This window comes from Pimephales promelas, chromosome 21 (assembly GCF_988280905.1).
Source record: "Pimephales promelas chromosome 21, fPimPro1.hap1.1, whole genome shotgun sequence".
Lineage (NCBI taxonomy): Eukaryota > Metazoa > Chordata > Actinopteri > Cypriniformes > Leuciscidae > Pimephales > Pimephales promelas.
The window spans coordinates 22,795,957-22,812,012 of record NC_142789.1 but is presented as its reverse complement, the minus strand read 5'-3'; the positions used below and the strand labels follow the sequence as shown (position 1 = coordinate 22,812,012).

Genomic DNA, 16,056 nt, shown 5'->3' with positions numbered 1-16,056 from the left:
GTGTCTCCTGGTCGCTGGGCTCCCCGGTGTTCGTGGCCACCGCACGCGCATAGGAGCGCGGCCTGATCTTAATCCCGGTGATGACCACGTCATTCATGCGGGAGTATTGTTCCAGCTCGTCCACTCTCCGCTCAAGATCCACAATACGCTGGTCTTTTTCCGCGTTCTGGAGGCGTAGTTGTTTCACCTCCTCCAGTAGTCCCAGGAGCTGATCCTGCTGCGCTCTAACCGCAGCCACATCGCCGCACAGGGAGTGGATAGAGAGCTTTATCTCCTCGAATTCCTCCGGTATCGGGCCTTTCCTCGATGGGGGCATTTTGGTGATTTATACGCCAAGCATCCAGTATCCAATATCCAAAGGAATTTCTCATAAAACTCGTTTGAATTTTCCCGGATAAGCGTGGTTAACGTCTCGCGTCGCGCAAGCACTGCGTCACATCCGCGACTCACAAAAGACTGAGACATCAACAAACTCAGGGCTGAATGAGAAGGAAATGCATGCCTATTTCATCAACGTTATTGTTTGAGGGAGGCCCCGTTCATTTGTTATGATTTTTAAGGCGGTTTGACTAACGTTAGGTCAAATGCTCTGTAAAACGCCCTTTAAAACGACGATGTGCAGACTTTGTGAGTATATGAATTAAACTAAAAATAGAAAAGCTTCTGTTTATAGGCTATAGCTAAACCATCTCTGTTCGGTTCGTTAGCAAATCATTCTTTCACCAACTTTATTTGATTGTAAATAAATCCACCCTCTGGGGCCTTTTCACAAAGCCAGCCTTGTCGAGTGTTTCTTCACCCCGTGACAGTGGTGGAGAATGCGGGCAAGTTCATGAAGAATCACCGACAAGTTCACCGCCCCAACCTCTGAATTTTTTTTCTCTTTTCCTGTGCACTACAGGTGGTGGAAAGCGGCACGCTCATCCCCGCAATGGAGGAAATATTAAAACGCCTCACTGAAGTGAGCATCCGCCAGCAACAAATTGTGGAACATCTTGCCACTCGCCAGGGCAGGACGGAGGAAGAACTCATCGCCATTGGTGCTTCCGCCACCCAGCGCATTCCGCTACCTGATTCTCGCGCCCAAGCAACACGCCTGCTGCCGAAAATGACCGTTGATGACGACGTAGAAGCCTTCCTGCAGGTCTTTGAAACCACCGCTAAGAATGAGGCATGGCCCGAGGATGAGTGGGCACGCGCGCTGGCACCCCTCCTCACCGGAGAAGCCCAAAGGGCTTATTTCTCACTTCCCCGTACGGATGCCGAAAATTATAATAAAGTCAAGCAGGAAATTTTGGCGAGGCTCGGCCTCTCTTCCATCTGCGCTGCCCAGCAGTTTCAGGAATGGGAGTTCAAGCCCCGTGTGCCGGCCCGGGCGCAAGCAGCCGAGCTCAGCCGTATTGCTCAACACTGGCTCTTGGAAGGGAACCCCACCGCAGCTCAGGTAGTGGAACGTGTGGTGGTCGATCGCCTCCTCCGCGCTCTACCCCGTGCACATCGACAAGCGGTTGGGATGAGGAACCCTACCAACATCCTGGAGCTTGTGGAGGCGATGGAGCTGGCGGATGCAATCCATCACCGTGAGGCTGGGGACCGAGCGCTGCCGTTTCCCCGGAGGGTGGTCCAGGAGCGACGGCCACTCGAAGGGACCCCACGACCAGCCAGCAGACCGATGGTTTCCCCACCGCGAGATGAACCCATGCCCAGCGCTGAACCACCGTCACCCCAGCGAGCATGGTTAGCGGGTTGCATCGTTCACCAGCATGTACCATCGGGAGCCCCCGAAGCAGATGTGGTGGTTGAAGGGAAACGTTTCCGGGCCCTGCTGGACTCGGGTAGTGCGGTCACCCTAATCCAGTCGCGGCTGTGTGGGCCCCGAAGCGGCCAGAAGAACTTCCTGCCGATTACCTGTGTGCACGGAGACACTCGCCAAGTACCAGCGCGTAGAATCACTATCTCGTCACCCCAAGGTACCTGGCCGGTGGAGGCTGGCCTGGTGAAGGACCTGCCGGTGGCCCTACTGCTTGGAAGAGATTGGCCCGGCTTCGACAGACTGCTCACTGCCGCTACTCAGACTGCCAGCCCAGAAGGGAACCGTCAAAGACGGAGACGGCCTCGTGGACCCCGCCGCCGACCTGCCCTGCTCGCCTCCGACAGCGGGAGAGATGGTGAGTCCCCCTCCCAAATCACTAATCTGTTTTATGATGTATACCAACAGGCTGCGGGAGGGGGTTCCTTTGCCAAGGAACAACGGGAGGACGATCGGCTCAAGCATTGTTGGGCTCAGGTGCGAGCCGTCGATGGAAAAGACGTCCTCCCCCGGCCCCACCCTCTCCCGCATTTTGTCGTTGAGAATGGCCTGCTGTACTGTGTCGCTCAGCGGAGGGGGGAGGAGAAGAAATTACTGGTTGTTCCTAGAGCCAAGACCGGAACCATCCTAGAGCTGGCGCATTCCCATCCCATGGCAGGACACCTCGGGGCAGCCAACACCACTCAGCGCATCCGCGACCGTTTTCTCTGGCCGGGCCTAGAGGCCGAAGTGAAGCGGTTCTGCCAAGCCTGCCCGACTTGCCAGGTCACGTCGCCCCGGACCCCTCCCCCCAGCCCGCTCATCCCGTTGCCGATCATCGAAGTGCCCTTCGAGCGAATTGGAATGGACATAGTTGGGCCGTTGCCAAAGTCTGCCCGGGGGCACGAACACATCCTGGTGATCGTCGACTATGCCACCCGGTACCCAGAAGCAGTGCCCCTACGTAAGGCCACCGCAAAGTCCATCGCCCAGGAGCTGTTTCTGCTGGCCAGCCGAGTCGGTCTCCCCTCGGAGATCCTGACTGACCAGGGGACCCCGTTCATGTCTCGGCTGATGGCGGATCTCTGCAGGCTGCTACGGGTGAAACAGTTGAGGACCACAGTCTACCACCCCCAGACGGACGGACTCGTGGAGAGGTTCAACCAGACCCTTAAGCAGATGCTTAGACGAGTGACGGCAGAGGATAAGCGGGATTGGGACCTCATGATTCCCTACGTGCTCTTTGGAATCCGCGAAGTTCCCCAGGCCTCAACTGGGTTCACCCCCTTTGAGCTCTTGTTCGGTCGTCAACCACGTGGACTCCTGGATGTCGCCAGGGAAGCTTGGGAGCAGCAGCCTGCCCCTCATCGTACTATCATCGAACATGTTCGACAGATGAGAGAACGGATCGATCGAGTAATGCCATTGGTCCGCGAACACCTCTGCAAGGCCCAGCAAGCGCAGCAACGCCACTATGACAGGGCAGCCCAACCACGAGAATTCCAGCCCGGAGACCGCGTCATGGTCCTGGTCCCCAGCTCTGCCTGCAAGTTCCTGGCCTCCTGGAAAGGGCCATATACGGTACTGGAAAGAATTGGACCCGTCACGTACAGGCTGAGGCAACCTGGTCGGCGGCAGGCGGACCAACTCTACCATGTCAACCTCCTAAAGAAGTGGGTGGGGACGCGGGACCAGCTGGCTGCCTTGAGTCTCACCGAACCTGTGGTTGTTGACGTCAACCCTCATCTCTCGGCTGCCCAGAAGGTGGAGTTGCAGCACCTGGTCAGTCAGTTCCAGGATGTGTTCTCTACCCAGCCCGGGCGGACCAGCGTGATCCAGCACGACATCAAGACATCCCCTGGAGTCATTGTCAGGCAACGGCCCTACCGTATCCCCGAAGCTCGTCGGCAGGCTATTGAGGATGAGATCCAACAAATGCTGAAGTTGGGGGTTATTGAACCATCCCGGAGTCCGTGGTCCAGTCCCATTGTAATGGTCCCAAAGCCGGATGGCACCCTCCGCTTTTGTAATGATTTCCGCCGCCTGAACGAAGTCTCTGAATTTGACGGGTACCCTATGCCTCGTGTCGACGAACTGCTGGACCGCCTCGGAAGGGCCCGGTACATCAGCACCCTAGACCTCACCAAGGGCTATTGGCAGGTACCACTCTCTGAAGCTGCTAAGCCGAAGACTGCCTTCTCAACTCCCAGTGGCCACTGGCATTACCGGACCCTTCCCTTTGGCCTGCACGGGGCCCCTGCGACATTCCAGAGAATGATGGACATCATCCTGCGGCCCCACCAGGCATACGCAGCGGCCTACCTAGATGACGTGGTGATCCACTCCGAGGCATGGGAGGAACATTTGGATCGCCTGCGGAGGGTGCTCTCAGAACTCCGGCGGGCTGGACTCACCGCCAATCCCCGAAAATGTCACCTAGCCCTCTCCGAGGCCAAGTACCTGGGTTTCCAAGTCGGACGAGGCCTCATACGGCCGCAGGAAAAGAAAGTAGAGGCCATCCACACTGCCCCGAAACCCCGGACGAAGACCCAGGTACGAGCCTTCTTGGGGTTGGCGGGTTATTACCGATGTTTTATCCCCAACTTCTCCTCTTTAGCCGCCCCCCTGACAGACCTGACCAGGAAGGGGCAGCCAGAGAAAGTATGCTGGACCCCAGCGGTCGAGGAGGCCTTCGCCCGGGTCAAAGCAGCGCTGACGTCCTCACCCGTACTCCGCGCTCCCGATTTCAGCTGCCCCTTTCTGCTGCAGACGGATGCCTCCGACACAGGACTGGGAGCCATCCTGTCCCAAATCCAGGAAGGTGAGGAGCATCCGATCATTTATATCAGCAGGAAGCTGTCCCCGGCCGAGAGGAAGTACGCTGCCGTGGAGAAGGAAGCCCTGGCTATCAAGTGGGCAGTCCTGGAGCTCCGGTACTACCTCCTGGGCCGCAAGTTCACCCTGGTCACAGACCACGCTCCCCTGCAGTGGATGGCCCGCACCAAGGACACCAATGCCAGGGTGACTCGCTGGTTTCTAGCGCTACAGGACTTCCACTTTGAGGTACGACATCGGGCCGGGGTCGCCAACGCGAACGCCGATGGCCTCTCACGGATCTGGACAGCTTATGCAGGTCTGTCAGGGGTCATTCCCAACCCTCCCCATACTTCACCCCTGCTGTCTCCATTCGTTCACAGGACCAGAACGACGCTTAGGGGGGGGGAATGTGACGAGCACCCTCAGAGGAAGCAGCGTCGCCCTGGCAACCAACACAAAACACCTGCACGTCCTCATCGCTGGCTGATCGGTCACAGCTGCTCCCAATCAGCCCACAGCCACATAAGCAGCACATGCTTAGCAACCAGACAGACACTAGTCTCGAACTGAATGGAAGTGCTGGTCTAACCTTTCTCTCTATTCTCTCCAGAAAGCAGCGAGTGACCGACAGCCCATCATTTGTGGAGCCCGTTTTGGAAACCCACTTTCATTTGAATTGAGCACGGAAGAGCACTTAAAGCACCAGCCACCACAAGCCATCTGAACTTCTTTCACCAACTTTATTTGATTGTAAATAAATCCACCCTCTGGGGCCTTTTCACAAAGCCAGCCTTGTCGAGTGTTTCTTCACCCCGTGACAACATAAAACATTTTTTTTATATACAGTTATAAATTCAGGCGTTAAGATGGATGGATGGAAATTTTAAAGACAACAGTGACTGTGGCAGTATTTAGTATTTGGATAAAGTATTAAGGCTACGATTTGTCTGTAAAGTTGCATGTTGTTTTCGAAATGTTACTTATAAGCGTTTGTCCCAATATTTATTTTCCATCTGTCCTCTCTTTATCAGGGCCAACTGAGAGTGATTAGTGGCAGATTTTGCCTGGAAACCATGATAAATGTGTTTGCAGTTCGAAAATGCCTCCATTAACATCTTTTCAAAATAGCCTAACTGTGTATTCTCAAAATCCCTGCAAGCAACAATTACATAGCAAGCATTTCATTACTGTACACGAGTGCCTGCCTGATTCTTTTCTGCAAGGCTCATGAAAGCTTTCTCTAGGTATTACATCACATCTCTAGGTATAGTAAATAATAAAAAAATGTAACTCAGAGAAAATTACTTCAGGGAATACAGTTAAAAATGATGTTGTAATTTTTATTCCCTAACTCTCCCTTTGCAAATCATACAGAACACACAGCCCTTTTGCTTACTACAACGTAGTAAATAAGAAAATGAAAAGGAATTGAGACACAATCGACAATTACAATGAACCCATGCTAGACCGAGTGGCACAGCTGATCTCTATGGGGTTTCCACTCACATAAATATAATGACACACTTATTCACAGTCATTTATCAAACAGCCACAGCAGAGGACCTTCTTTCCAGCCTCTTCCGTTTACAGGGCCCGATCTCAGTGGAAAATCACACAATGATTAAGCCTTTCGTCCTCTTTAGTGTTTCTGTAGACAATTCAACTTTAGAATTCGAGCTGGATGACCGCTGGGTTTTATTACACGCTACGATAATGCATCGCCTGAGCCCACCAGAAAGAAAATCAAGTTGAGATTTTTATTAGGGTTATTGAAGCTTGAGTTGCATTCATTCACTCAATTAGAAACCCTGTCAAACGAGGCATCTGTTGTCAGGCGAAAATTCTGGATTTCTGTGGTCTGTTAAAAACACACAGAAACAGGTGGAAGTGGAAATTGGATTATTATTATTTTATCTTGATCCTGATTGTTTTATATTGTGTGTGTCTGGCTTTTGAATAAAATTCCACCTCTCTAAACCTTTCGCTTGCTTCCTCTCTCGCTTATGAAGCTGTGTGTTTATGTTTGATGGTCTATGAGATCATCTCCAACTTATCTTACATTCTCTTGAGTCGGAGCCAATACTAATCCCGTTTGGAGTGCCTGGAGGAATAACAGAGCAGAGTGGAATGGGGGTCCGCAATCATTGCAGAAATCAGTTTCTGAAAAACTGTCAAATTACACAGAAATGGCATCCTATACGTTGCATTTTATAGATTGGCCCACAAAACACACACAATCAGAGCTCGCTAAATCGATATGGGAATCTCAAGCATTAAATGGGCACACAAAGTGAACTGTAAACATCGCTCTTCTTATCACTCACTGGTTTTAGGATTTTCAGAATTGAATTTCCCCAGCCTATATAGTGGATCAGGCAGAAAAGGCACTTACTGAATATCACAATGAATGAGACACAGGGCCTTTAGTAATAAACACTTTCACCTGCATGTGATTGGTCCCTTTAAAAAAAAAAAAAAAAAAAAATTCAGGACACATAAGAAAGTATGATAAAGTCTCTTTCAGCCTCAAGAGCTAGGGGGAAAAAAAAAGTCATGTAAAGTGCAATGAGAGATTGCAATTTTGAGTTGAGGCTGCATCCAAAATCCCATTCTTCCCAACTATATAGCAGGCGAAAACAGTATGTGGGAGAGGTTTTGTGAATGTTGATGCAACACAACTGACGCTAGGTGACATGATTAAGACAAAATGGCAGATGTAGTACGTCCAGATTACAATTCATACACACACACACACACACACACACACACACACACACACACACACACACACACACACACACACACACACACACACACACACACACACACACACAGACACATACTAATTACTTATTCAAAATACGTAGTAGGCATACCTACTCAAGAGAGTATGCCATTTCGGACGCAGCCATAGTCACAATTTGAAATATAAAGTCGCAAAATAAGAAATAGCTTTTTTTTTTTTTTTACTTAGCCTAAAGATGGCTATACACAAAACACGTGTTAAAGGTTATATATATATATATATATATATATATATAAAAAGAAATCTCAGGAAAAAGAAAACAAAAATGTAATGGATTGATTTGTCATACATTTTCATTACTTTGTACCTTTGTACCATTTACAGTACAGTATAGAATTTGGCTTTAATTTAATTGTAACTAGTTAATTTGGTCTAATGAACTCCTATTCAGAGTGACTTGCAAAAGTGCTTTTTAGTAAGTAGTATATAAGACTTAAAAAGTCAAGCATATAGCCTAATTCAGAAAGGTTATTATAGGAAAATAAGTGCTTTTATTCATGTATACAAAAGTGCACTCTACTACAAAACCTCAGAAACAATTCGTTTTTTTAACAATCAAATTGGCACATATAGGCAAACACAAATAATGAAAGTATTGTAGGAAGAGGTGAGTCAGTCATCATGAGAGTCTGTACCTGAAGATTGGGAGGAGGTTGATTAGATCCTGACCTAGAACCTAGAACATCAACATTAAAGCACGGGCCCTGCTGAGGGGTCAGCCTTAATTGGGCAAGTCATCGTCCAGGGGATAAGCATGTATAGTTTGTACTGTAGGAGGTTGTCCGTTGACTGGCATGCATGCTACTACAAGTGTAGCACAAAGCATTTAACTTCTGATTAATCTGAGAGCACACAATAACCACTGTTTTATCCTGAAGTGCTTTCAACAGTGTCTAAAGCGCCCTCTGTTGGTGTTTGCTATTCATTACAGCTAATGCATGTTGAGATGTACAACAATGCTACAGCCCTTATGCACCAGAGAAACGTGGGCGCCGTCATCTTTAAATTGTCTTTGAACTTCCGTTTTTATGGTTGATCTGTATATTTCTATGGCATAGCTGTCGAGGAGTATAGCTGGTGAAGTGGATTTACTTATTGTAGAGTTAAAAAAAAGTTATCACCAGCATTGTAAAGCATATGTCTTAACAAATGTCGACTGGGATTTTTTTTTACGAGCAGTAAATTCATTCCTATGCAACTTCAAGATCGCTGTGAAAATACAGACCGGAAGTCAAAAGACTTCGAGCGCAACGCCGAAAAGGGTCGGGGCTACAAGTCTTGATCCAAAAATCTTGTAATCCGTTCTAAATTCAAATGAAAATCTGGACTGGATAGGCCAAAATCCTTCAATATGAATGTATTATTTCATTATTAGCCAATCCTAAGGTGTTCTTTAAATTAACTTTCAACCCGACCACCCACACTTTCTGGTAAGATTTAATCTTCTCGATCTACTGACATTTGATATGACATCCCGCTTCTAACATTACAGTGCTCATGATAATTATGTCATCATAATTATGACATTAGGCCTATAAATAATAATTTTGACTCTTCAATTTTGACTATGTAGGCTAATAATTTTCATAATTATAATTTTATAATTCAGTTAATTATGATTTACAAAAAACATTGCTAAATTTGGAACCGCATACTGCTCTTACTATGTTTGTCACAGAAAGATAAGATATGGTAAAAGTAGTATAGTTCTGAATTCAGTAGGCCTATATGACTTTTTTCTTATGTGGCATAAGTTGGTACTAATCCATCCATCCTATGGAAATCTAACTCCGGATTGAATTTTATTTTAGCATTTTAGTGGGCATTATAATGGGCTCAACCCAGGATGTCAGATAGCTAAATGCTGCTGTGCTGATGATCATTGTAGGAGAACGTAACTGCATGAACACGCTGCTGTCAGTGACACTGCCGGCAGTTAATATTGAGCTCACGGCGCCCTCTACTGGTTATACTTGTAATAGTAATATATTTATTCGCCGCGGTGATCAGCTGTGAATCTGCGGCTGGTGGTTGATGCGTCCACTGGAACTTCAAAATGCAGGCTCGTGAGATCAGAGAGCAGAAAATAAACATGGCTGAGTGAGGATGAGACTACCCAGCTCTGTCCTTGTGTCGGTCTCGTTGTTTACTGCCGAGACGACGGCGGCTCTGTATCTGAGCAGCACTTACCACTCCGCGGGTGATCAGATTTGGCAGTGTTTCACGCTCCTCTTCACGCTTGTGCCATCCGTGCTGGTGCAGCTCACACTTATCTTTATTCACAGAGACCTGAGCAGAGACAGACCTCTAGTACTGCTTCTTCATATATTACAACTAGGACCAATAATAAGGTAAGTGGCGACTCTCCTTATACTAATGTAGCTGCGAGGATGTGTTTCTACTTAACATTACAAGCCTTGCACTCTGTGTGGAGGGAATTATACCCATCCACATACATGGATGCAAACAATGTCCATTGTGAGTGCACATAACAAAGGTGTTTCCCTTCACCCCCCCCCCCTTTTTTTCCCTCACGCGCAACATGAACCTGTGCTTTACCTATGCATAAATATTATGAATATTTGTCGTTTAATTTAGCTATAAACCACGGTGCACATTCATGTCAAAGGTTTCATGGTTCAAGGATTCATGTCCCCGGGTCTTTCCCTAAAATCTGTACCTTCTCATTTTTGAAAAGGTGTTAACATCCTATAGACAAATAAATGTAATGTATATTTGGATAGCATAGACATATTTTTTTCAAAGTATAAGGACTGCAGGGTTATTAGTTTACAATTTATTATCTGATTTTTTTCTCAAGGCCATGTGTCATTGCAGGTGTTTATTGCAAAATAATTTAATGTTGACAATTCTACAAATATCCAGTATAATTATTATAGTATACAAAGTAATGGTAGCACTGTAAAATAAGAGACACATCCCATCATAAATACAGTAGGCCTAGATGATGATGTCATGATGATTTTTTTATTTCATGGAATTGAACAAGGGAATTCATGACAGTAAGCAGGTTGGCACATAGCAACAATGAAACACTCTTATAATGTTAGCATAAGATTCCTGTTATTTTATTTTAGGTTAGGTTAATTTTTTTTGTGAACCAATTACTAATATTCCTATAATCAATTATACTTTCTGTTTTTAATAAATGCTGTTCTTTTTAACTTTTTATTGGTCAATGAATCCTGAAAAAAAGTATCGCAGGCTCCAAAAAAATATTAAGCAGCACTGTTTCCACCATTGATAATAAATTCACATAGGCCTATAATAATTATTTCTGAAGAGCCATGTGACACTGAATACCGGATTAATGGAAATTGATGAAAATTCAGCTTTGCATCACAGAAATAAATTATATTTTTAAGTATATTATTGAAAAATGGAAAACCATTATTTTACATTGGGATTTATATTAAATTTTTTCTGTATTTTTGATCAAATAGGCTTGATGAGCATAAGAGACTTCTTTCAAAAACATTTAAAAAAATAGTAATGTTTCCAAACTGTACCATGCCACAAGCTGTATAATTTGTGTCCTCAGATTATCTATAAGTATAGTTATTGGTGTTATTGACAGTTTCCAGTCCAGTCCTCACAGTAAAACCGTTCCATCTCTATCAATCCGTGTGTTGTTGCACTGGCCATGTGCATAATTGAATCATTGATATTGCCTCTATTTCTCTAATAGTACAGTTTAGCAACTCAACCTGAGGCAGCTCATTCAGATAATGCAGCTCAGCACAGTTTCAGCCCTGTGTCATTAATTTTTAATTCAGTTGTTTATTTTCTTTGAGTTGTGCATGGCTCTCTTGGCCTTATCTTTCAAGCTCTCATCCATCACACATTATCACCAGGGTTGCCTACAACCTATTACTGTAAAATGGCAAGGTTGTCATCAAGGTTTGGGATAGAAAATGCTCGCTCAAGGATTGGCACCTGTCCTGTGAGACCTACTCTCCGCATTTTAAATGAATGAGATGGAGAGATTGTCCAATGAGGCCTTAGAATAGCTGTCCTCGGGTAAGCTACAACTAAACTGGTGAGCTTTCATTGGATTAAGTGCATTTCTCTGAGCGCTGACATTGTCTACTACTGTGACACGGTGGATGGATAAAAGTAGGATCCAACGCTCTCAGGAAAAAAGGTACAAAAGCAGTCACTGGGGTTGTACCTTTTCAAATGTACACTTTTGTACCTAAAGGGTGCATATTGGTACCTTAATGGTACACATTAGCACCTAAAATGTCCATATTAGCACCTAAAATGTACGTATTAGCACCTAAAATGTCCATATTAGCACCTAAAATGTACATAATAGCACCTAAATGTACATCTTAGCTCCTAAAATGTACTTATTAGCACCTAAATGTACATATTAGCACCTAAAATGTACATATTAGCACCGAAAATGTACATATTAACACCTACATTTCCATATTAGCTCCTAAAATGTACATATTAGCACCTAAAATGGACAAAAGTTTTCCCTTTTGAAAAGGTACAGCCCCAGTTATGGCTTTTGTACCTTTTTTTCTGAGAGTGAATAATTATAGGGCATTTGCAGCAAACCCAGGGTCCCCTTAATACAAAAATGGTAGCTTTTCTGGATTGCCATGTTTAATTAAATAACACTATTCAATTTTATGGTAAACCAGTGCTGATGAGGTTTCTCGTCAATTTTGCTTTTGTTTTGTCAATTTTATTTTAATAATGAAAATAAACAAAGGCCCTATATGTTGTTTCTTTCAGCTATAATTTAAAAGGTGTAGAACAATGTTATTTTATATATTTATTTTATTTAAAAAAATAAAAATAACCAAAGGCAATAAATGTTTTTTTCTTCTTTCAACTGTAATTTAAAAAGTTGCAGAACTCTTTTATTTTATTTTATTTTAATACTTTATTAAACAAGGGCATTGCATGTTGTTTATTTCAATTGTAATTTAAAAAGTTATATGACTATTTAGATTTTATTAAATATGAATTTGATTTCATTAGGTGCCTGGATGCCTTCTGTATCTATGGCAGCGCTGGAAAGGTGGAGGAGCCGTATGTCACCATCACCCGTAAGAAGCAGATTCCCCGGGACGGGCAGACCGAAGAGGTGGAGCAAGAAGTGGGCCAGGCGGAGGGAAAGCTAGTCACGCACAGAGCCGCTTTTGCCAGAACCTCGGTCATACAGGCCTTCCTGGGCTCTGCACCCCAGCTCACGCTGCAGCTCTACATCTGTGTGCTGCAGAAAGGGGTGTCTATCGGTAGAGGTGAGAAGCACACATCATTTTTTTTATGTGCCCTCGTATATAACCTCGTATAAAATAACTTCCAGCAACGTGTCTTCTCTTCTCTGTTGATGTGTTTACTGGCATGAGGGCAGGACAACATGTCAATCACATGAGATCACTAGCAAACCACAAGCAATAAATTCCTGATGCACAAAATCAAGCATTCAACATTTTTTCTAGTTTGAGAAGAGCCGCTTCACTCGGATAGGCTATATGTCACAATAGAAAAAAAGAAGAAGATCGCAACTACCAATTCATGCCGACTTTAAAAAACAAAATGTTGGACAAATACATTTCCAGAATGAGACTTCTGAAGGGTTTCTAGAGCATGACTAAGACTTATTCCTGCTTTGGTTTCGTTCTGTTGTTTGGCCTTGTGGAGCATTTCAAGCTTATGAGTTTTACTGTTAATATGTTTTGTCATTCTCCACCACATCTGTAAAGTGTTAAATGTCAGGGAGAACAATTGTTTTTTTATGTCATTGAGGCATGTCATCTTTCAGCTAAACAAGTATGGTCTGTACACAGCCTTTGTTACATATTCAGTCCTCTCTATTTAAGGTGGAACTGTTCCCCACGTCACCCATCTAAATTTAACACGCTCCTCTCAGTGATACATTCTGCACACATGCTTGAGTTTCAACTAATGCCTCTGAAATGACTTTGGCTGGCGTACTTATCTTTTTCCTCTTGTTATCACAAGGACGCACACTTTGTTTTTGAGAATATCAGCTACAATAGATAGCGTGTTTTCAGACTGGGCTTCAACAGACAGAAATAATTTATGAACTGGACAACTTTATTTAATTAAATCCCCTGAAGCACTTCACAACAAAGAAAATTGGAAATCCCTGAAAATAACCAATAAACAACTCATACACTGCTGCCAACGTTTAGTGTGTCTGAGACTACAGTACATTGAAAATCTCTATATGTACTCACTATAAACAGAAATATTCAGAAAGTTTAATTTGATTAATTTATTTCTTTTATTATTTGATAATTAAAAGCTGAAATAAATAGAAATAATTTTACATAAAAGCTTATAAACTAAGTATACTGACAATATACATTACAGAACACTACAGCCAATATATTTTTTAATTTGTCTATTGTTATTTTTTTGTAAACAGAACAGTTTATGATTTTACATGAAAGTTAGTAAACAACATACTACCAATGTACAGTACCAACCCCATTTATTATATTATGCTGGTAATATAATTAATTTTATTATTGTTTTATTACAAAATCAAGCAAAATTCAATTTTGGACTGTTGGACCCCACTGTAAATTGTTGGCAGCTGTGTCACTGTACACTGACTACCGTATTAATATATATAGTCCCGAGTCCCGACTCTGTCTCGCAGATATATTGTCATCCGCACTGCATGAGGAATGTGTTGGCAGCCTTGCAGTCTGTCCTTGAAAGTAGTATTGCAGATGGAAGACCATAATGGACAGTGAATCAGTCTGACCCCATTACCCATGAGGCATAGAGTAATGAAACGGTGACTGACTTTAGATCAGATTGAAGGCTGAAAGAGGCCATATGTTGGCACTGCTGGTGGATTTAGGCCTTCGGGGTTTCTGCTTTTGTTATTGTTTTCTTACTTAACAGTATAGTAAATTATTGTAACCAAATGGCAACATATTGTGCACTGCAGTTATGGAGGCCCAAACCTGCCTAAATGAAAGATAAATAAATAAATAAAATAATATGAGATAAAATGAATTTATAAATGAATTGATTAAACAAATTCAATTAATTTTAAATTAAATTTTGTCCTTAATTTATTATTTTTTGTATTTATTTTTAACTTTATTTTTTATTGATTTTTATATTTATTTATGCATTAATTTATTTTTATATTTATTTATTACCGTGTGTGTTTAGTTTAATATTTATTTAGATATTTAGAGTCTATTATTATTTCTTCTTTTCTTTGAGTTATGCATTTTATTTTTATTTTATTTTATTTTATTACTTTATTTGTTTTAATATGTATGTATGCATTCATTTTATTTTTATATTTATTTAGTCCTATATATGTGTAGTTTAAATTTTATTTATATATTTATAGTCTATTGTTATTTTTTACTTTTCTTTCAGTTATGAATGTTATTTTCTGTATTTATTTTTTAAATTTATTTTCTGTTGATTGTATTTATTTATGCATTCATTATTTTATTTTATTTGACCTCCCTACATGGTAGAGTGGTTTATTCCCTATCCCTTATTTCCTATTTATTTTATTTTATTTTATTTTATTATTTTATTCCCTATCCACATATCTAACACAAGATCTTTGTTCAATTTCTAATTTTAACCACACATTATGTTTTTGCTGAATTTTATGTGATTATGTTTTTTACTTTCCTCTCCCTACCAGGTACATTGATGGTCATTTCCCTTCTCTCAATTGTATATGGAGCCCTACGCTGCAATATCCTCGCCATAAAGATACGCTACGATGATTACGAAGTGTCCGTGCGTCCGTTGGCGTACCTGTGCGTGTTCCTGTGGCGAGGGTTCGAGATCGCCACGCGCGTGACCGTGCTGGTCCTCTTCAGCTCAGTGTTGAAGGTGTGGGTGCTTCCGGTAGTATCGGTCAACTTCGTCCTGTTCTTTCTTCGCCCGTGGGTTCTCTTCTGGAGCAGCCGCTCTCCGTTCCCGGAGAACATCGAGAAGACGTTGACGCGTGTGGGGACCACTATCGTCCTCTGCATGCTGACCTTCCTGTACGCTGGCATCAACGTGTTCTGCTGGTCCGCTGTTCAGCTCAGATTGGACGACCCCGACTTGATCGATAAGGGTCAGGCGTGGAGGCGGGTGGCAGTGTATTATTCCCTCCGTTTTGTCGAGAACACGGGGCTGACTTTGATGTGGTACGTCCACCGGACTGAGTTCTACCAATGGGTGGATGCTCCCGTGTTAGAAGTACTGCTGTTGTTGGGTTACGCCACAGCTGTGTTTTTTATGTTACTCTTTTACCAGTTCTGCCACCCTTGCAGGCAACTGTTCTCATCCAGTCCAGCCCAGGGCTTTTGGGAGTGCTGTGGATCTCTCTGCCTGCTACGTGGGACTCTTCCCCAGCCGGGCTCCATAAGGATCAAACCACCAGGGAAAGACAATGGAGACGATCCACCCTGCGTTACCAAACGGGACATCGGGCAGAGTTTGTGCGGCGCCGTGTGAGAAAAGCACAACTTAAAGGGATAGTTCACCCAAAAATTTCAATTGTGTCATCATATACTCTCCTGATATATATATATATATATATATATATATATAATGAAACCTGAGAGGTTTCTGTCCTTCTTCTAACCAAAACATAGAA

At 43.6% G+C, this 16,056-nt stretch overlaps 2 protein-coding genes across 2 annotated transcripts; both read left to right on the top strand.

Annotated features, from left to right (window-relative positions):
- The first annotated feature begins 818 nt into the window (after positions 1 to 818).
- On the top strand, positions 819 to 5,143 carry LOC148970467 (uncharacterized). The gene is made up of 3 exons (XM_089125007.1): positions 819 to 824; positions 902 to 4,852; positions 4,987 to 5,143. The coding sequence occupies exons 1-3, from the start codon at positions 819 to 821 to the stop codon at positions 5,002 to 5,004; spliced, it is 3,975 nt and encodes a 1,324-aa protein (XP_088981133.1). The 3' UTR covers positions 5,005 to 5,143.
- Positions 5,144 to 9,416: 4,273 nt separating this feature from the next.
- xk (X-linked Kx blood group antigen, Kell and VPS13A binding protein) lies at positions 9,417 to 16,056 on the top strand. Its single transcript, XM_039673309.2, has 3 exons — positions 9,417 to 9,763; positions 12,432 to 12,694; positions 15,109 to 16,056. Exons 1-3 carry the CDS (start codon positions 9,519 to 9,521, stop codon positions 15,912 to 15,914), a joined length of 1,314 nt encoding a protein of 437 aa, XP_039529243.2. The 5' UTR covers positions 9,417 to 9,518; the 3' UTR covers positions 15,915 to 16,056.